Source organism: Osmerus eperlanus, chromosome 22 (genome assembly GCF_963692335.1).
Source record: "Osmerus eperlanus chromosome 22, fOsmEpe2.1, whole genome shotgun sequence".
In the NCBI taxonomy this organism is placed as follows: Eukaryota; Metazoa; Chordata; class Actinopteri; order Osmeriformes; family Osmeridae; genus Osmerus; species Osmerus eperlanus.
The window spans coordinates 7577187-7596823 of record NC_085039.1 but is presented as its reverse complement, the minus strand read 5'-3'; the positions used below and the strand labels follow the sequence as shown (position 1 = coordinate 7596823).

Below are 19637 nucleotides of genomic sequence, written 5' to 3'. Positions count from 1 at the left end.
TGTTTTTACAATCTTAACTGTAGAACTTTGAGAATGGTTTCAGATGTAAAGTGCATTACAAATAAAATATATTATTGTTATTATTATTATTAGCAGTTCCACATCCACAGCATGTGGATTCCATGGGCAGTTTCAATATGAACATGTCAGCCAAGAGTTGGGGATGATTTTACACCTAGAATTCAAACATGGTTGTGATGGCTATGGCTATTGAATTCCCATAACCCCACTGTCTTTGAAGATGGTGTAGGTGGTCCATGTGTGAGTTTGTTAGTGCGGTCTTTCATGACAGAGCAGTTGGATCTAAACAAGCTCTCTTGATTACTCTCCATCTTGTGTTTTCAGACGTCTGTCCAACCCCCAGATGTGCTTTGGCAAGATGGCGGCATGTTCAGAAGCAGCAACCAGGCGCTCTTCAAATTCTATCTCATCGAATCTAAATACAGCCTTTAAGGTAGTTTAGGTGTGTTATCTTTAGGGTTGTGACTCCACCATCATTGGGTCAGTGTTGACCGTATCTCACTTAAGGTTGGCTTGTCTGGAGTTGACTTATCTTGAGCATCTTCTTCCTCCCTGCTGTTTTCTGAGGGAAGTGGATCTGACTCCCATTTCCATCATGAGGAGAGAAATATGAGTGCAGTTCCAAGTGTTTTAAAACCATGTCCAGGCCTCGTAAAAGCATACACAAATAATCTCCAGTTGCCATGGCTCCTGCAATGAGATGAGCACGTACTGTGTGTTCAATAGATTACTACACCTGCAAATGTTAGCCTACCCATTCATAAATTTATGTTACCTTATATGAAAGTTCCGTATGAAAGACAAAAGAGTAGGCCCTTTAGTAGGATATAGAAAGGTCTTTAAGTACTTGGTCTGTGGTGTTCAATTTTACACAAAAATAGGTTTAGTTTAGTCTTCGGAATAAGCTCTACTCTTATGCAATATGCCATGGAGAGAGAGAGAGAATGGTTCTGTGTCTATGTGTGACTGTGTGTGATTGTATGTCTACAAACCTTAGACTCTCTACAAACAGCAGTGACAGTAAAAAAGCAAGCATTCCTCATTTGTCTAGATGACCACATGGCTTGCTCTGTATGGGTTTTCAGGGACGAAACACAGCCATAAAACACGACTGACCCGAAGCTGAAGCGTTTAAACACTGTGTTTGCTCTGACCAATAGAGTGAGAGTCTGTGGCAAGTGTTTTCTCAAAGTTTGTCCCCCCGCATTGAAACGCTTCCACAAAAATGAACACTGGACTAGACACTGAAATTACACCCCATTCATTCCAAGACAAATCCGTCACCAAGAATAACACCAGACCATGATGGGTGGCAAGGTCAACCTGCAACAACTGAGATCTTGGCAGTATTTGACACAGTACGATAGAAGTGGGCACTAACAGGCCCTCGCTGAAATATATTTATGTATACAGTGATATATCTGCCTAAACATACATTCAACTTCTATACAGTGTTTAAATTGAAATATGGCTGGCCTCCCATGTCCCCACACACTCCAACCATCTCAAAGCCATCCTAGGCAAACCCCCAAAAAGCGCTAGCAGTCTTGAACTCTGATCCCCATGGCGAATTGACCGCTGGGCTTAGAGCTGGCCGTTTCCAAACCGATGTGCATATCACTGTATGCTCTCGGCACATGGGTCTGGCTTGCTATAAATACCCGTGCATATGTGGAAATACATCAAGCAAGGCCCGTTCAGAGTCTTTAGTTTCCCCCCCCCTGTCATTTATTTATTTATTTGTTTCTTTTTGTTTGTAAAGCGTAGGCCCCGAGGTCGGGAAGGCCGTGGATTTATCAGAGTCTGGGCCTCTTTATATAGCGACTGGCTGCGGTTTGAGTGGGACTAGGCAACACTATAATTACCTTCCGTCAGATAATGAGTCTGGGTGCTGTCCCTTGTCACTCGATTAGTAGCATGTGGTTTACCCGCACTGTAGTTTGGGGTTTGTGGGGGTGGGAGATCAATTTTGGCTCAAGCGAGCGACTGGCGTTCTACGGCCCTGGGTTACACTGATCTTGAATCCAATCACAATTTATGGCTGATATGTTATTTATAGATGCCAACGATGCTTGTGACCTATATGCCTTTTAGGGGTGTTGTTGGTAGTTTTTATTTTGCAACGTTGAAGGGTGGGGTTGGAATGTTTCAGGGGTTCACCATGAATCAGTTTCCCCACAAATAAACACAAAAAAAACACAAAATTGGTCTGCAAAATGATTTACGTGAAAAAGCATGTTTTGGATTTAGAATTGAATCTACTCAACAGAATGCGCATAAATACATGTATGTAGAAATACATGCATGTTGGAAGAAATATCGCCATTCATTCCCCGATACCGAGCGTTTTTATTTTTATCTACGCTGTGTGTGTGGGGGTGTGTTTGTGTGTGTTTCACTCTAGATGTATCCCGACGTTTCTCGGATGTGGTCTTTGCCTAATCACACATCCCTGCTTGCATGCGAGCGTGCTGTTTTATTGGCTTCAGTGTCTGGGTCACACATGTTTGTGTGCCATGTGTATGTCAAAATGTTTGCATGTGTGGGTGAGATTTTATAGAACCCTGTGCCAGGGGGGCGAGTAGGTGTCTGTTTGAACATTATGTGAGTAGATGCAAACGGAAGCGCTGACATTCGATTCCCTAACCAATCCCAAGGGCATCTGGTCGTGTGCATGACGGGTGGGAGGATGCCCGGACGACAGTATATATTGACAAGGAATGGAGGGAAAGAGAGAGAAGGCAGCATCGAAAGAAGGAAGAAAAAAACAACAACTGGAAAGCCCAGAGACTGACAAGAGGCCAGCGATCCCAGAAAACGAGACAACCACTCAACAAGCACCATGAAGACTTTGACCCTGCTTTCTCTCTGCGCTGCCCTGTCAGTCTCCTGGTCCACTTGGGGTATGAAAACTCAACAACCTTTTACGACATTCCTTTCTATTCCTGTCAGTGTACACACACACAACTCTATTTAATAGTTACTCATACAACTCATGTTATGGTGTATTGAAACATGTATGTACTTCGTTATGATATAATGTGCTGTATCCATGGGTTGTTTGGTGAGTTTGCGACTGTGATCTACAGATGTAGTACTCGACCCCGCTGCTGTTGTTACACCTGAACCTACACCTGCTGTGGACACTTCCTCTGCCTCGGACTCCTCCTCATCTTCATCCTCATCCTCGGAATCTGACTCGGCTTCCTCATCGGCGTCTGACTCTGCCTCATCATCGGCCTCTGACTCTTCTGCCTCAGACTCTTCTTCCTCTTCTTCCTCCTCTTCCTCGGAGTCAGCCGGAGCCAGCACTGAGGGTATGTATGTGTGTGTGTGTTCTGGCTCTGGTCCCCCCACATTGAAACGCTTCCACAAAAATGAACACTGGACTAGAAACTGAAATTACACCCCACTCATTCCATACCCTCAGTGCCGGAGCCAGCACTGAGGGTATGTGTGTGTGTGTTCTGGCTCTGGTCCTGATCAATATCTGCGAGAGGGTTCGTATGCATTTGTGTGTGTGTACGACACAATGCATTAACCTTAAGAAAGGGGAAGTGAAATGTTTACGCCTGTGTACTTGAAGAGGAAGGAAAACAGGATTCACGGTTGAGGTAGTAGCTGTTTGGGGTCATAAAGCCAAACCGTGTAGTTAAAAGTGTGTGTGGTCCGCGTGCGTTTCCCTCAGCTCCAGAAGTGATCATGAAGAGAGACCTGGCCTCCATCTTGTTGAGGAGGAGGAGGGCCGCCCCCGCCATACCTGCAGCCCCTGCAGCCCTCACCCCCCTCCAGCTGGAGAGGTAACACACATTAACCCTCACGCAAGGCCTTCTGGGAAAGATCTACCATGGGGCCTTTTCTGAGATGTAGAAGCATAAATTAGTCCTTTAACAACCATGGGTGTCAACTGGTTATGAGGCGGTTGTTGCAGTGTGCTGACGCAATGGTGCTTAGGGAACGCGGTACGGTTAATGGCTTCCGCAGCTACACCACATGAGGTCAATGTTGTCTTTGCGTGCCCGACATAACATGTACAAGCAGTACAGTCTGGCTTCAAACCTGTGTATTGTAAAATGCAGAACATATAATGATATCAGCGATTTCCTCTGAGTTCTTTTTGAGTCTCTGAACAACATTCTCCCTCCCTCTCCCCCTCTCTCTCTCTCTCTGCCCACTTAGCCTTAGCGAGGTGTGCGAGCTGAACGTGGCGTGCGATGACATGGCCGACACCGAAGGCATCGTTGCAGCATACACCGCTTACTACGGCCCCGTCCCCTTCTAAAAGACACCATCCGAACCACCTAAGCTGTTTTTTTACTCATAGAGTATTATCTGACGTTGTTGGTGTAAACTACATCTTTGTGTATGTTCCTAAAGGGGCAATGCTAGAAACATATCAAAGAGGAACTACTCCTGCCTTCTGTTTTGGAACCCAACTACCAGTTTTTTTGGCTGTCTGAAAGCCATGAATCCATGTGAAACTGTCCTTTCAAGTGCAGACTGTAAGTTTGTATATTTGTAATGTACGAGGAAGCGATGTTTCGCATTGAGCTTTGGTAACAAGGAGATACTCCAAACAAGGTCTGTGGAAACTACAGTATAGAAGTGTATATTGATGAATGCAATAGTATCACAAATGGTGCTAAAACAGCAAATGTATTGTCCTGATGTATCATGTTTATCCTTTTGTAGTATTACGCTTAGTTGAAATGCACATCATTTATCTTCAAGGTAACAAAAGTTATTTGCATCTGAAAGAAAATACATTATTTTGTCTTGTTAATAGTGTCCTTACTATTAATTTTTCTCTGGTTAATGAGTTGGTGTATATGGCTGATAAAGGCCAATTTAAGGTGTGGCTAAGAAATGATTTAGGTGATATGACGACCAGAACCTTTGGCCTTTGAATGAAAACATGTTTAAAAATATATAAATTATAACAGACAAAAAAGCTAAATACATATGGCCTATGTAGCTTACAGGAAGCCAGCAAAGCAGGAACCATACTGAAATGTATGATGGGCTGGTATACTGGCACACCGCGAACATTGAGGACGTAGAGTAGAATTTGAGTAGAATTTGAGTCACGTGTTTGTTCTGACACATTACCTTTTTCAGCTGATGTCAAAATTATCTAAATTTCTATCGCATTCTTTACCTGTCACGACTCTGTCTAGAATGTAGGCAGTCCTCCAGGGTAGTAGGCTGTTTCCTGGCCTAGGTTTCACGTGACCGCGCGGCCACAGTTCAGAAACTGCGCGCACAGCACTGAAGAGAGACTAACCAAACGGGAAAATAGCGTTTGAAGATAATTATCGTGGGGAAATATATTGGTTGGATGTCGGCAATTGTGGAAAAAATGGAGTTTCTCATAGGAAGCCCGTTCACTACGCCTGTCGGACAAAGAATAGGTAGGCAGTAGGCTACGTTTGTTATTTCGTCTCAGAACTACGAAACTTGTGCAATTTAGTCACTATAGTTAGGCTACTACTGCTAATCTAAATTGAAACAAAATCATATTAAACTATATTAAAGTCAAGTTCACTAGGCTTCAGAGTCAAAGTTTAAAATCCAAACGTAGAATTGTAATGGGGTTAATCAATTATGGTTAATATTGGACTTTAAAGATGTATTCTAAATCAATAATAAAATAGCGGTGGGTCTTAGAATTGCAATGTCCCATTCGATTCGTCATCTGATCTTGCATGACATCAAATGTAACGAATCACAAGGAGTGTCAAAGTTTCATTTTTAACTTCCTCATTCGACATTGTAGGGGGACTGTTACTTGCAGGCTACTTTCCCTATTTCAATACATACCCTGTTTTGACCTAATTCCTGTAGCCAACTGAAACTGGACATGACAAAAGTTGTATTTGAATGTAGGCCTATGTAAATGTATTCAAGCTAGGTTCCAGTAGTCAGTTCAAACACCGTTACTTAAAGGGCCTTGATGGATGGATGATTGAAAGATGACGTGATGGATGTTTAGATTTGTGAAGCTGACTATCCACATTTGCGATAGGCTAATTAAACGATTATTTATTTAGGCTAAGTCATACAGATAAGAAAGTCTTCCTTCCTGGGCATCCTTTCCAACTCCCTCATCCGTTACATGAATGCATCAGCTACCTCCCCAAGAACGTTAACCGAAGCAGCTGACAGTCACATGAAAAAGGAGTGAGGGGGGGGGGGGCTGTGAAATGTGAGTGAGGCAAAGGGAAGGGGAGAGTAAGGGGGTTGGGAGTGAGTGGGAGGATGTGTGCAGGGGGGAGTAGGAGGGAGAGAAGGAGAATTAGGGAATTATAAAGGGTAAATCAGGGGCCTATTGAGTGCAGAGGGGAGTGCAGACGCTGGCAGTAATCACACGGCACCTCAGCTTTAGTTGGACCTGAAAAATAAGACTGATTATTCAATGGTAATCCAATCAAGCAATAACAGTGATTGTGTGTGAACTAAATGCATAATTCAAATATCAAGACAGTCCTTCTACAAGTTCCAAAACGTTTTCAGTTGAGAGAGAGAATATATTATTTTCAGGATGTTTAAGTTGTGGAATTCAGTGTTACATTTACATTTAGTCATTTAGCAGACGCTCTTATCCAGAGCGACTTACAGTAAGTACAGGGACATTCCCCCCCGAGGCAAGTAGGGTGAAGTGCCTTGCCCAAGGACACAACGTCATTTGACATGACCGGGAATCGAACTGGCAACCTTCGGATTACTAGCCCGATTCCTTCACCGCTCAGCCACCTGACTCACCCACGATCTTCCTGAAATGATCATTACTGTATGGCCAGGAGCCTGTTGTTTCCTGTGTTGAAATGTTAATAAATGGTATTCTGAGTCTCCACATTGGTTATGTGCTCTCCCAGTCCTAACTGTGTGTCACGGGTTGTTGACAGAGCGAGCCACCAGCGAAGCCCTGCAGTCAGAAGACTGGGGCCTCAATATGGAGATCTGTGACATCATCAATGAGACGGAAGAGGGGTATGGAGGTCTTCATTGTAATAATCATTGCAACTGCCGTTTTCCAATTACTGCCGCGTCACTCTCCACGTCAAACAGCCAGACGACGCCGATAACTATTAGGAGAATAGGAACGCGACATCGATTTCACTCAGACTGACGTCCAATGTCTTCCACCTTTTGTTGTGTTATTGCCTTTGACCCCAGACCCAAGGATGCCACCAAAGCCATAAAGAGGAAGATCGTGGGCAACAAGAACTTCAGAGAGATCATGTTGGCGCTGACCGTGAGTGGACCTCTCTTTCATTTGGTTCGGTCCATCTCTCACTTTCCCACTTGCGTCTGTCCACTTATTGAAGCTACAGAGTGTGTCTTTAATTTGGACTGAGTCTCTGATAGCGCTTGTTTCCCAATACCCCTCCCTTTTTTTACCGTGGTTTTAAAAAAGGTTCTGGAGGCGTGCGTGAAGAACTGCGGCCACCGGTTCCACGTTCTGGTGGCGTCTCAGGAGTTTGTGGAGGGAGTTCTAGTCCGTTCCATCCTTCCCAAGTACAACCCACCCACAGCTCTACACGACCGAGTACTGAGCCTCATACAGGTGTGAGATACAGACATTATGCTTTACGAGAGGTGCTAGGTGCACCCACAGGTACTGAGTGCTGGAATGCTCCTTGGTGTTGAGCCTTATGTAAGTGGAACAAGTGTCATTGTTGTTGCTCGTCAGTATTGCTTTGTCTCTCACGTGCCCACTCGGGGATGGAACTCGGGTCCTCGTAAACTCGTTGACCTCCTTTCATAAACACCCCTTTAAGTAGCTACGCCACCGAAAAGCTAGCCATTTGCCGGTGTGGGCGGTATTTATACTAAGGATTGAGTTTAACTAATTCAACTCTGTTATATAAATCTAAGTGTGTGCTCCAGAAATACTGCATTCTCAATACCATACCGTACATGGTAGGACGGGAAACTCACTTTTGAACCATCAAGAGGTTTCGATGGTGACTATCCATCAGTGTCACCCCAAATGAAGTGCTTCTCCAGTTTTGTTTACAGTTTACCATTTGTCATGAGTCCAGTTTCCTTGCACAATGTCTGTTCGATAGTTTATTTGACAGCAGCCAACTATTAGCCTCCTCGTTCATTTTGCAATAATAAGATGACTCGTTGCATTCAATGACTTAATGTCACCTCCAGCCCACTCTGTCTAAATGGCCCATTAGATATAATGGAAAAATTGTGCAGAATGACAACATGGTTAACAGACCGCTTTTCTGAATGGGACAAAGCCTTTGTGTCGATGTCTTTCGTAATGTCAATGGGTTTCAAAAGGTCTCACTCTCATTTCGTTTCCACCTTCCCTTTTCTGCTCTCTATTCCTCTACCTGTCTCCCTGTCGCATTCCGTCTCATTTCTCTCGGTCTCCCCCTCCGTAATCCACGCGCTTTCTCTCTTCCTCTCTGACCGTCCTGCTCTTTTCCTATCCATGCACACTTTCTCCCTCTACCCTGTCCTCTCTCTTTCTTTTTTTCCCCCTCCTCCTCCCTCTCTTTCCTCCCTTCCCTCCCAGGCGTGGGCGGACGCGTTCCGGAACTCTCCCTCCCTGGCTGGGGTGGTGGGCGTGTACGAGGACCTGAGGAGGCGGGGCCTGGAGTTTCCCATGACAGACCTGGATGCCCTGTCGCCCATACACACGCCCAACCGAGTGAGCCAGACACTCACATTCGTGCGCGTTGGGTGGATCGCACCCGCGCTATTTCTTTCTTTCCTTCCTCCCTCTTGATATTTCATAGAAACGACTTGGGGTTTCTCGTCTTTCTAGAGCATTCCAGAGAACGGCACGGACATAACCGCGGCCGCGCCTTCTGCTGATGCTCAGACGCGCCCTGCTGCGTCGACGTCCACCTCTGCCCTTCCCCGGAGTGCCCCTACCCAGAGTGCTTCACTTGCACAGCCTAGCGAGGGGCCTGTGTTCATCCCTGCCGAACAGGTACTGCTGCTTGATTGACAGACCTGTCAATCACCTTGTGATAGTTACATTTGACGTTGTCCATAGCCCAGTCAATGACTATTCCTGGCCGTGTTCCACTTGGAAGTGTTCAAAAATGCTGATTAGCTCGTCTGCACTTCCAGCATGTTTAAACACAGAAGCAAACCTAAACAGCCAAACCTGTGGTTAAACCACACAGAGTTTTATTTAACCCCCACAATAGCACAAAGGGAAATTACTTGTGTGTATCTTGTGGCTTTGAAAGGAAATGCTGTTTCAAACAGACCTGATTTCGGTAGAAGAATGCAACTGTGTTTTTTTAGAGACACTATTCAATGATGAACCTTGTGGTTGTGTTTGTGAACGCCCTAAGGAGCAGAAGCTAAGTGCAGAGTTGGCGCTGGTCAGGGGCAACCTGACCGTAATGACTGAGATGCTCAACCAACTCACACCAGGCCAGAGTGCACAACAAGACACAGAGCTGCTTCAGGTGTGTGTGTGTTTTCACGAGTGGAGTCTGTCCGAAATATCTGCGTTTCCTTCTTGCTTCGTTACTTGCTCTCTTTCACCGTATTCTACCTGTACGACGACTCTCCCCTCTCTTGTTTCGTCTTGTTTAACTTAGAAACCTGTGAGACCACCTCTTCTGGGAGCACTGCAGATATTCTCTCTCTCTCTCTCTCTCTCTCTCTCTCTCTCTCTCTCTCTCTCTCTCTCTCTCTCTCTCCATCTTGTCATAACTCCCAACATTTTGGTGCAGAACGTAAAAGTAAGAGCGATTATTGAGTCTCTCTGTGCACCCACCTCTCCTTCTCCATTCCTCCTACTTTTTACCCCTCCCTCCCTCCGAGAGCAGCAGCTGTACTCGGTGTGCAAGAGCATGCAGGGTAGGGTGGTGGAGCTCATCCCCAGACTGGTGGACGAGGGCCTCATCGCGGAGCTGCTGGTGGTCAACGACGACCTCAACAACGCCTTCATCCGTTACGACAGGTACTGTGCAGGAAGCAGCCATCTTTGACATGACGGGCCAATCTAAAGCCAGGCACCCCTCCCATACCTGCATAGTGGGGTGTGAGTGAAGGTACAGTGCAAGTCAAAAGTTTGGACACATTTTCCCATGAATGGGAAAACCTTTGACTGGTACTGTACGTTATGTTCACCTCTCTGGAGGAAGATTGTTTTATTGCCTGCTATTTAGACCAACTGAAGGGTTTGTAAAACAGTAAATCATTTTGCAATGATGGCTATGTTTTTCTTTAGGTTTGACAGACTTAATAAGTCACAGAGAACCACTCCACAGCAGGTAACGCTATCCTTTTGAAGTATTTCCTTGTACTCTTTAGTTTACTCGATAGTTTACATAACCGATTTAAAGACTTCGACCAAATGTTTCCTTGTCCCAAACAGACCCCAAACAACAGCTCCTCCAACCTCATCAACCTCAGCCCCACCCCAAAGCCCCTCAGCCAACCAGTGACCTCCATAGCTCCCAGTCAACCAGCAGCTGGCTCCCCAGCCAATCAAAGTCCGGCGCCTCAACTCTGTAAGTAACATCCAGCAGAGATGTATTTCAGTCTGAACTTCGTCCCTTCTCCCCTCCCAGCAAAGTCCAATAACTTTTTTATAGAATAGATCCTAAAGGATAAAAAAAAAAAGGTATAAATGCTGCTGTTTCCTTCTCTCACTGTGGTTCCTGTTTCCTCTGGGGGGCGGGGCAGGTCCAGCAGAGGAGGCGGAGTTTGATATGTTTGCCCAAACCAGGGGCAACTCCCTGGCAGAGCAGAGGAAGAGGTGAGGGCGGTCCCTGGCTCTCCAGAAACTGGCCCTATACGTACTATATACAGTATATACCATGTGTGTTTACACACACACGCACGCACGCACACACACACTGTTTACCGAATAATTGAGATGGACTCCATATAACTCCATGGGATGTGTACGTGTGTGGGAATATTCACTCCTGTGTGTGTGTGTGTGTGTCCAGTGTGCGGTATGAGGACCCCGGAGCAGTGGAGGGCCTCGCGGGGGCCTTGGACACCAGGTTGCAGGTTACAGGAGCAGTCAATCCACGGGTCAGTGCCAGTAACCATGTACTCCCACACGATCTCTGTCAGTCTCTGTTTCTCTCTCTGTCTCTGTAAAGCTTCCCCTTCGTTTCGTTGCACTCAAACCTAAGAATAGGTTGGCCAATCAATCAACGGTGGTAGCATGTCGTGGCTTTGAGCGATGATGGGGTTGGAAAGTCATCCTGTCATTGGGAGCCTTGCTGTGCCAGGAGATAACTAAATGTCAGCTTTAATGTCAAGCTCTGCAGTTGAGGAACAGCTCAATTAGAGTGAATGTAGAAAGGGTTCCGAATGACAACATCCATCCTGGGGAAGCGGACACCAGAGGGAGAGTCGCCTTATGTCAGATTAAGAAGCGTGACTGTCACAAATGACCCTTTGTCTCTCTCTCTCTCTGCCCTTGCTCTACTTTTCTTTTTTTTTCTTTTTCTTGTGCTTTCTTAGCATGTTCAGAAATATTCCGAATGCTAAAAACAGGACACAAATAATCTCCCCCTCTCCCCGCCTTTATTACACACACATCGACACACTCTCTCACTTGTTCTTTCTGACACGCCTTGGTTTCTCATCCTCTTTTTTCAGGTCACGTCATCCAAGAACCCCACGTTGGATGAAATTGACAGGTGGTTGTCGTCAGACACAGTAAGTTTATTTCTTTATTATTTTTTTTATGAGTTTTTGTATAAAGTTTCAAAGGTTTTTAAAAACAGCCAGTCTCTACCAAATATTTGCCTTGTATTTACAGCCACCTGATTCTGTTGTCTCCGACGGGGTGACTAGTGATGGTATGGCCTGATATCTTTCATCATCCACAGTGTCATCCTCATTATCTTGTTTTTAAATAGAGCTACCCTTTTTTCCAGCAAGGATTGCTTGTGGTGGTAGTCTTAATATCAGTCGTGTCAATTGCTACATAAACTTGACCTCTCTGACAAATTTTTCCCTCTACCCCCCCCCCCCCACCCCTTTGCAGAATTTGACAAGTTCTTGGAGGAGAGGGCGAAGGTGGGGGACCAAGCCCCTGCACGCAGCCAGCCCCCCACTACCTCAGCCAGACCGCCACCCCAATCTGCCCAGCAACAAGACAGGTCATCACATGACCAGCTTTTCTCACTCTAAGAGTAAAGAAGCACTGCAAGACTGGACTGATCACGGCGGGTCTACATGAACTGGTCAGCACACAGGAGGATACACACACACACTGTTGTAAGTCTACTTTAGACGTGACCAGTGAAACACACAAACAACCAGTGACACATTCATTTGTCAGAAGTGCCTTTGAATGCCTGCAATCCAAAAATGTATGTATTTGTGCCCCTTTCTTTCTCCTTCACACACACACACACACACACACACGCGCGCACACACACACACACACACACACACACATCACTACATGTGGGCTTTTCAATTATGCAATATATGTATTTGCTAATTGCTGTAGCCATACTGTGTGGAAATACTGAGACTATCAAAGAAATGCCTGAAGCAGCATTAAACCTTAGACGGAATAATCTTTGATTGTAGTATAGCATCTGTATAGGTCGTTGTGCATATTAAATGTAATATTAAAATGTAAGAGAAGAAAACCAAAATTGTTTGAAATTCTAACATTAAACAGTGTTGAAAGCAACTTGATGTTGTCGTAGGACAGCTTTGACCATGAACAAGTGATTCCAGTAACAAATAAATGGGTCTTTGGTCCTGACAAACATATTTGGTCTGGGTTTGCTAGTTTGTTGTGCTTACAGAGCAGCCTATCATTAGTGTGAATGGGAGTTCACTCACGTGTCTCTTCCTTTTATCTGGGTTCCCAAGCTCTATTTACTGGTGTCTGGGGGTCACCATGACACTTCTGATTGGGGAATTAGGATCTCACCTCAGATCAGCTTTTCGCCACAGCAAACGTGTCCACCACTACTATGATTATTGTATTAGACTTCAATATTGGGCTATGCAGTATCTGTGTCTCAATTGACAATCTTTTTGTAACCAACCAGTGGCTTTGTCTTAAATGACAACCTATTCGTGGCCTATCAGTAGCTGTTTCTCAAATTACAGGTATACTACTTGCCATGAGTTGAAGGACCACATTGGTCAGAATGTGAATGACTGAAAGATGTGAGAGAATTGAGTGCCTAGTTCTGGCCTTAGCTGATAATTTGCCTGTTTTTCAGGTGATAAGGTGTCTATTTCTCTGTGTTATTGTACCGGAGCTCAAGGATGTCTGCTGTGATACACTGGGTACAAAAACATGAGGAGGTTGATTCTGGGGACCTGGGAAGCTATTTATTACACAGTATCCAGGAATCCTATTACAAGAGTGGGTTGGAGAAATGTTACACTCTTTGTATTCTTAAGTTGGCTAAACCTATGAAGTAAGAATTCCATGCACTTGAGTGTCTAGTGTTGCCTACTCTGCGCCAGGGTGAGTTGATTTAACTCAGCTTCTGAAGACAACCTTGAACCTACAAAATGACAAGATCGGTGAACTGGTGGAGGAACAGCCGCACTTTGTTGCTTTGGGTGTCTCTGATTATCCGTTTTAATGGTTCTAGCACCTCTATGTATTTTCAAAACCAGGAACCCTCACACACTGAACCCCTGAATGACCAGAGGGACACTGACTGGTATTTGACATTTTTACGTTCCAAACCAGTTACTTCTTCTGAGCCAGTCCGACCTTACTTGCTTTCGTTAAACGTGGAGGACTACCATTACACACCAAAACCAAAACACCTTCGCCCACGCCGGCTCCTACGCGTTTTGGGTTCGTCTTTTGATCCGTTCTGGATGTCAATTCAGCGTCCCTCTGAAGAGGGGGTCTGGGCGTTGGCGGGGGGAAATGATGTGGCCAAGTCTGGGCAAACTAGATCTCATGGACATGTTCCAAATGCGTCCTTACCGAACTACACTGTAAACAAGGTGTTCAACTTAAGCGCGTCTCCAGAACTGACCGAGGGCGCAGCGCGGTATCAACGCAAACTTGAAAAGGAAACCGAGGATTTGGATTTGAGCTCACTGCCCTTAAATGTTGTTAGTTCAGTCCGAAACTGGTTAGTCAGTTACGCCACCTGTGGCTTGCGCTACAAGTGGGTTGATATGGGTCCAGTATTTTGGCCACGCTGGCTTCGCCACACTGACTGTGAAATGCCAGGTGCATCCCAAAGTTGCTCTTTCCCCAGCGGCATGGTATGCCGACGGGCACAAGTTACTCATCTTAAAATCCTTGCCTTCCATTGCACGGAACACGAGGATGAAGACGGCGTTGGGTTGAAGGGGATTGCGGGGTCCGACAGGGTCATTGTGGTGGGATCAGGGCCTTCAGGCAAAAAGTGCATGTGGAGGCAGGTGCCTTACCCAGTTGTTACCGCGTGTAAATGTTCATGCAAAGAATTTCTTTGATTTTCCAATTTTGTTTTTTGATTGAAAAACAATTTCATGTAAGCCTAGTCTTTCTATGTGACTTCCTGTGAAATTACTATTGACTTAGTAATAAGTAAAATACAGGTTGTAATCAATTTGTTTATTACCATCCTAAGTGATAATTGTAGGCTATTCCAAGTGTTAGTTTTAAGGCTATCAACAAAAAAAAGTTTGTTATTTCAACAATGAGTGTTGGTAATGTTTTTTGGGGGGCTTTGTTTGAAGTGTTTAATTGACAAGATTTTACAAAAGCTCTCCCGAGGCTGGTAGGCACATTTTGTTGCTTGATAACGTGCTCCACCTAGTGTAGCCTAGGCAGGCTACCAGAAATGTGCTCATCCTCACATTTAACTATTCCGCTCTGTTCAAATGTTAGTAAAAATATTGAATAACAACGTTTATAACAACGGCTAATAAATAAGCATGATCCTTTAAGTCCAGTTCATAACAACAACTGCATCTGCAACACAAGCACCCTAACACAAAGTTCCTCTAATTAAAATGCTGTTTTACATTCAGCGTCTTTTTAAATCTACGTGTCTTATGTTTATCATTGTTTAAATTGTGCTTAATATATACAGTATATTTAATACGTGTGATAAGTGCGCTGAAGTTAGACTACGTATATTTTTAGAAACTTGGAGACATAAAATATTAAGTAAATATGGTACCGTCTGTTAACCCTTTTCACGGCATCTAATCGAATTTGGTACATTCCAATTGCTGACCTGTACACAAGATGGCTGCATTGGAGGAAGAATTTGAAGATGCGCCCGACGTTGAGCCATTAGAACCGACGTTAAAAAACATCATCGAGCAGAAATCTTTAAAATGGATATTTGTAGGAGGAAAGGGTGGCGTTGGCAAAACGACGTGCAGGTAAGTGAAGGGAGAAATATGCTTCGTCACATGGTGACATCAGTACTCGCCGCTTGCTAGCTGTTGCTAACGTCACTAGCACCAAGGTGTACGTTGTAGCTGTAAACAACAAAAGCAACAACCAAATCTCTAAATGGTTTCGACATTTAACAGAATACTCTTTGTAGATTGCATTGTGGCTTTAATTTAATGTCAGTGGAAACGTTTTAATAGCTTGTTAGTGCCTAGTTTAGCTAACTTGACTAACCAGATAGTCTAGTGCTACACAGTAGCTAGCTTGCTGTCAAAACGCCAATCGATTGATAGCTCTCATTCATTGACATTGGTTTAGCTAGAGTTAGTTATTTGACACTAGTATCAACTGAATTATTCGTGTTGTTTAGACTTTGCAAGTTCCCTATTTTAGCCGTCAACTTGACAAGCAAGGTACATGAAATGTACTGTATCTCACAACTTTAGATAGTGGCTCATTCAAACAAGCAGATCGCATTACAGTCAGTTATGACTTAAGGTAGACTATGACTTAACTTGGTGTTAGAATTGCCCCTACAAGTATAATGGATTGTCATCCTTTTCAATGTAAGATACAGTACATGTTCCTTTTTGAAACTCCATTATAAAAATATCTGAGTTTGGCTATTACGCAAAGGGCTTCTAACAGTCTAATTTCACCCTCCCTCGGGCACGACACAGCTGCAGTCTGGCTGTCCAGCTGGCCGCTGTTCGCGAGAGTGTGCTCATCATCTCCACTGACCCCGCGCACAACATCTCAGATGCCTTCGACCAAAAGTTCTCCAAGGTGCCCACCAAAGTCAAGGGTTATGACAACCTATTTGCCATGGTAAGTCGAACTGGGTCACAGAACTATATATAACATAATAAATCTGTGCCGTTTTAAAATCGGAACGATTAAGTTGTGTCTCAATAAGGTTTGGAGGCATCGGACATGAATGGAAAAAAACATCATCCATTTCTGTTACCAAACAAAGAAGCCTGTGTGATTCTATCAATGAAATCTGTGGCCAAAGCATCACATGTGCCTTTCTAGTGCACGTTGGTGTTAGTCTCACATGAAGAGATGAGATGCTCGTTAGTCATTGTTTTGGTAAATGTCGAAGCTGCCGGAGGTCTCATAAACAAAACTTGTTATTAAAACTCACACTGTCAAAATGTGTGCGTGTGTGTGTTCCGTACATCCCTGTGTGTGTGTGTGTGTGTGTGTGTGTGCGCGAGCGCAGGAGATCGACCCCAGCCTGGGTGTGGCGGAGCTCCCAGACGAGTTCTTCGAGGAGGACAACATGCTGAGCATGGGCAAGAAGATGATGCAGGAGGCCATGAGCGCCTTCCCAGGCATCGACGAGGCCATGAGCTACGCCGAGGTCATGAGGTCAGATACTGGCGGGGGCGGGGTAACACTTAGGGACCATACACATTATAAACACTGTTACAGCTGTCTGGGCCTCAAGGAGCTAAGCTGAACTTGACTGACCTGTGTGGGTATTTTAGCTGGAGAGACCTTTCAACCTGAAAAGTAACAGCGTCAGGATGAATATTTGATTTGGCCTTTTATTTGAGATGTAGTCAAGACAATATGGGAACGTCTGACACCTTTTCAAGCTGTTTGCGTTCATCGTGCCGTCTCTTCTTCTGTGGCGACAGGTTAGTGAAAGGCATGAACTTCTCAGTGGTGGTGTTCGACACTGCCCCTACTGGCCACACACTGCGCCTGCTCAACTTCCCCACCATCGTGGAGCGAGGCCTTGGTCGACTCATGCAGATAAAGAACCAGATCAGTCCCTTCATATCCCAGGTACTGTCTAGGCAAACCTGTCTGGGCATTGTAGTAATTTTTTTGAAATGGAGTTGTACCCTACAAAATTCCAACTCTTTTCAATGTGGAACTGCAAGTTGACTTTTGTCTCTCACACTCTTATTTTGTTCTCTTTGACGCCTCTCCTATTTTAATATTCTCTTCCTTTTGTGTCTCTACCACCTAAATGATTTATTTATGTCTCTTCCTCTGTGTTTACACCCCCCCCCCCCTCCTGTGTGTGTGTCCCCTCTTCAGATGTGTAACATGCTGGGTCTGGGGGACATGAATGCAGACCAGCTGGCCTCCAAGCTGGAGGAGACGCTACCTGTCATCCGCTCCGTCAGTGAACAGTTCAAGGATCCCGTAAGTCCCTCCTCTTCTCAGGTCCACACACTGTGTGCCGCCATGGGTACAATTGACCTTTGTGTGTGTGTGTGTGTGTGTGTGTGGGTGAGAGAGGATGTATGTGTGTGTGTGAGGATGTATGTGTTTTCCCCCCCCTGAGATTTACCTCCTACGCTGCTTAAGATGCCGTCTGGTGTCCGTCCGTTTGTCTGGGCTGGTGTCTGACTCACCCCCTCACCTCCTCACCCCCTCCCAGGAGCAGACGACCTTCATCTGCGTGTGCATCGCAGAGTTCCTGTCCCTGTACGAGACGGAGCGGCTGATCCAGGAGCTGGCCAAGTGTCGCATCGACACGCACAACATCATCGTCAACCAGCTGGTGTTCCCCGACTCTGAGCGGCCCTGCAAGATGTGCGAGGCCCGCCACAAGATCCAGTCCAAGTACCTGGACCAGGTAATGGAGCTTGGGTGGGGGGGGAGAGCGAGAGTGTGTGTGTGTGTGTGTGTGTGTGTGAGGGTAGTTTTAGATGGAGAAAGATACAGTACTGTGCAGAAGTCTTGCGCCTGGGACACACTGGCTGCGAAGCGCCTGGAAGCGCCGCCTTTTTTCTTTCGGCGCTCATGTTATCAAATTGGACCGCCCACACAGGCACTACGAAGCGCCGCGATTGGCTCGCACTCTGCAGCGATCGTTTCGGCAGCTGGTCTAATTTTTCCACGAGACGCTTGCGAAGTCGGCTGCAGGGTGATAAAATACACCATATTAGTTGATATATTTTAATATAAAAACATGTTATTATGATTTGACTACATTAATTGTCGACTACGGTGAACATTTGTAAAGTTGTAAACTGTATAATTATTTATAAAATATTACTTTGTAGGCCTGCGTACTTTACCAATATTCACCCTATATAATTTAAGCTACCGAACTACACAATGTTGGTTACGAACGGCCGTTCCATGTGGTTACCCTGATCAAAACGAATGAAAATAAACGGATGGATCTGTTGAGCCAGCATGCCCGCAGTTGTTTCTGAACGGTCTGTCTATTGGCATAGAGAAACGAGTTGTCCCGCGTTGCACACAACACACCCGCTTGCAGACCTACCGAGAAAGAACCCCCAAGTCGATTTTGAAAATCTGAGAAATTCAAGGAGATGGACGACATCAAATTAATTCTCGAAGTTGAAAAGCACAGAGAGTTGTATGACCCCCCCCCAGCACCAATTTGACAAGGACAACGTAGAGAAGGATCAATGCTGGGATGCTGTTGGGGCGGCTGTTGGAATAACACGATCCAAAATATAGCCTATGCCATGTTTATGTACCATGTCAGCGTGACATGTGACACAGGTAAGTTCATAGGAGGTGAAAGGCTTGACGACCCGCGCGGAGAAATGTGCGTCTGGTGTGAACAGCCTCGCGCCATTCGTAGCCGATGATTAGTAGTCATGTTTGACATGAATATTGTCTTTTTTTGTCTTCTGTATTTCTGCGGCAGTAAAAGTGCAATTTTAGCCTTTTCATTTCATTTTTGCTATTTTTTATTTGTATTTTTTTTGCTTTACTTCATGAAAATGTTTTCTCATGCCTAAGACTTTTGCACAGTACTGTATGTGTTTGATTGTTTATGCGGCAGTTTTGTTTGTGTTACGTCACACCAGGGAGAGAGTGGTTTGTTTGTGGGGGCTGGAGGGAACATTTTCCCAGAGTGTCTGTGTCTGTGTCTGTGTGTGTGTAGCCACCTGCAGAGAGAGAGAGAGTGTGTGTGTGTGTGTGTGTGTGTGTGTGTGTGTGTGTGTGGAGCCACCTGCAAAGTGTCATAGCAACATGGATATGTGACATGTGAATATGCCACAGATGGAGGACCTGTATGAAGATTTCCACATAGTCAAGCTACCACTGCTGCCCCACGAAGTACGAGGCGCCGACAAGGTCAACACCTTCTCCCAGCAACTCCTGGAGCCCTACAACCCCCCCACCAAGTGAGACTACACCCCCCCCCCCCTCCCCTCAACATTCACACAAACAACAACAGTCCACAGTCCTCTTCATCCTGCAGCCTGAACTCACCACCTCTTACTGAAACCCACCCACCCACCACCCCCCCCCCCCCCCCCGCCAG

General features: G+C 45.3%; 4 protein-coding genes across 4 annotated transcripts; all 4 read left to right on the top strand.

Moving 5' to 3' along the window:
• Positions 1 to 2752: 2752 nt before the first annotated feature.
• On the top strand, positions 2753 to 4738 carry bglapl (bone gamma-carboxyglutamate (gla) protein, like). Its single transcript, XM_062448225.1, has 4 exons — positions 2753 to 2924; positions 3111 to 3338; positions 3710 to 3821; positions 4201 to 4738. The coding sequence occupies exons 1-4, from the start codon at positions 2864 to 2866 to the stop codon at positions 4301 to 4303; spliced, it is 504 nt and encodes a 167-aa protein (XP_062304209.1). The 5' UTR covers positions 2753 to 2863; the 3' UTR covers positions 4304 to 4738.
• A 471-nt stretch (positions 4739 to 5209) lies between these two features.
• Positions 5210 to 12762, top strand: LOC134008772 (target of Myb1 membrane trafficking protein-like). Its single transcript, XM_062448302.1, has 15 exons — positions 5210 to 5432; positions 6927 to 7011; positions 7198 to 7276; positions 7439 to 7588; positions 8558 to 8692; positions 8810 to 8977; positions 9351 to 9467; positions 9834 to 9967; positions 10238 to 10280; positions 10385 to 10520; positions 10696 to 10768; positions 10965 to 11052; positions 11629 to 11688; positions 11792 to 11831; positions 12020 to 12762. The coding sequence occupies exons 1-15, from the start codon at positions 5360 to 5362 to the stop codon at positions 12163 to 12165; spliced, it is 1527 nt and encodes a 508-aa protein (XP_062304286.1). The 5' UTR covers positions 5210 to 5359; the 3' UTR covers positions 12166 to 12762.
• A 432-nt stretch (positions 12763 to 13194) lies between these two features.
• Positions 13195 to 14997, top strand: LOC134008734 (noggin-like). Its single transcript, XM_062448241.1, has one exon. The coding sequence runs from the start codon at positions 13522 to 13524 to the stop codon at positions 14449 to 14451; it is 930 nt and encodes a 309-aa protein (XP_062304225.1). The 5' UTR covers positions 13195 to 13521; the 3' UTR covers positions 14452 to 14997.
• Positions 14998 to 15168: 171 nt separating this feature from the next.
• Positions 15169 to 19504, top strand: get3 (guided entry of tail-anchored proteins factor 3, ATPase). The gene is made up of 7 exons (XM_062447974.1): positions 15169 to 15351; positions 16045 to 16192; positions 16590 to 16738; positions 17011 to 17161; positions 17420 to 17527; positions 17766 to 17963; positions 19373 to 19504. The coding sequence occupies exons 1-7, from the start codon at positions 15212 to 15214 to the stop codon at positions 19499 to 19501; spliced, it is 1023 nt and encodes a 340-aa protein (XP_062303958.1). The 5' UTR covers positions 15169 to 15211; the 3' UTR covers positions 19502 to 19504.
• Positions 19505 to 19637: the final 133 nt, after the last annotated feature.

What these genes read in the sequence shown, in the direction of transcription:
- bglapl (XM_062448225.1), top strand. Translation starts at nt 2,864, where the DNA reads ATGAAGACTTTGACCCTGCTTTCTCTCTGCGCTGCCCTGTCAGTCTCC. An exon ending in AGCCGGAGCCAGCACTGAGG is followed by an intron (nt 3,339 to 3,709) that starts GTATGTATGTGT and finishes CGTTTCCCTCAG; the next exon opens with CTCCAGAAGTGATCATGAAG. An exon ending in ACCCCCCTCCAGCTGGAGAG is followed by an intron (nt 3,822 to 4,200) that starts GTAACACACATT and finishes CTGCCCACTTAG; the next exon opens with CCTTAGCGAGGTGTGCGAGC.
- LOC134008772 (XM_062448302.1), top strand. Translation starts at nt 5,360, where the DNA reads ATGTCGGCAATTGTGGAAAAAATGGAGTTTCTCATAGGAAGCCCGTTC. An exon ending in GCCTGTCGGACAAAGAATAG is followed by an intron (nt 5,433 to 6,926) that starts GTAGGCAGTAGG and finishes GGTTGTTGACAG; the next exon opens with AGCGAGCCACCAGCGAAGCC. An exon ending in AAGACACAGAGCTGCTTCAG is followed by an intron (nt 9,468 to 9,833) that starts GTGTGTGTGTGT and finishes CTCCGAGAGCAG; the next exon opens with CAGCTGTACTCGGTGTGCAA.
- LOC134008734 (XM_062448241.1), top strand. Translation starts at nt 13,522, where the DNA reads ATGACAAGATCGGTGAACTGGTGGAGGAACAGCCGCACTTTGTTGCTT.
- get3 (XM_062447974.1), top strand. Translation starts at nt 15,212, where the DNA reads ATGGCTGCATTGGAGGAAGAATTTGAAGATGCGCCCGACGTTGAGCCA. An exon ending in GTTGGCAAAACGACGTGCAG is followed by an intron (nt 15,352 to 16,044) that starts GTAAGTGAAGGG and finishes GGCACGACACAG; the next exon opens with CTGCAGTCTGGCTGTCCAGC. An exon ending in TCAGTCCCTTCATATCCCAG is followed by an intron (nt 17,162 to 17,419) that starts GTACTGTCTAGG and finishes TCCCCTCTTCAG; the next exon opens with ATGTGTAACATGCTGGGTCT.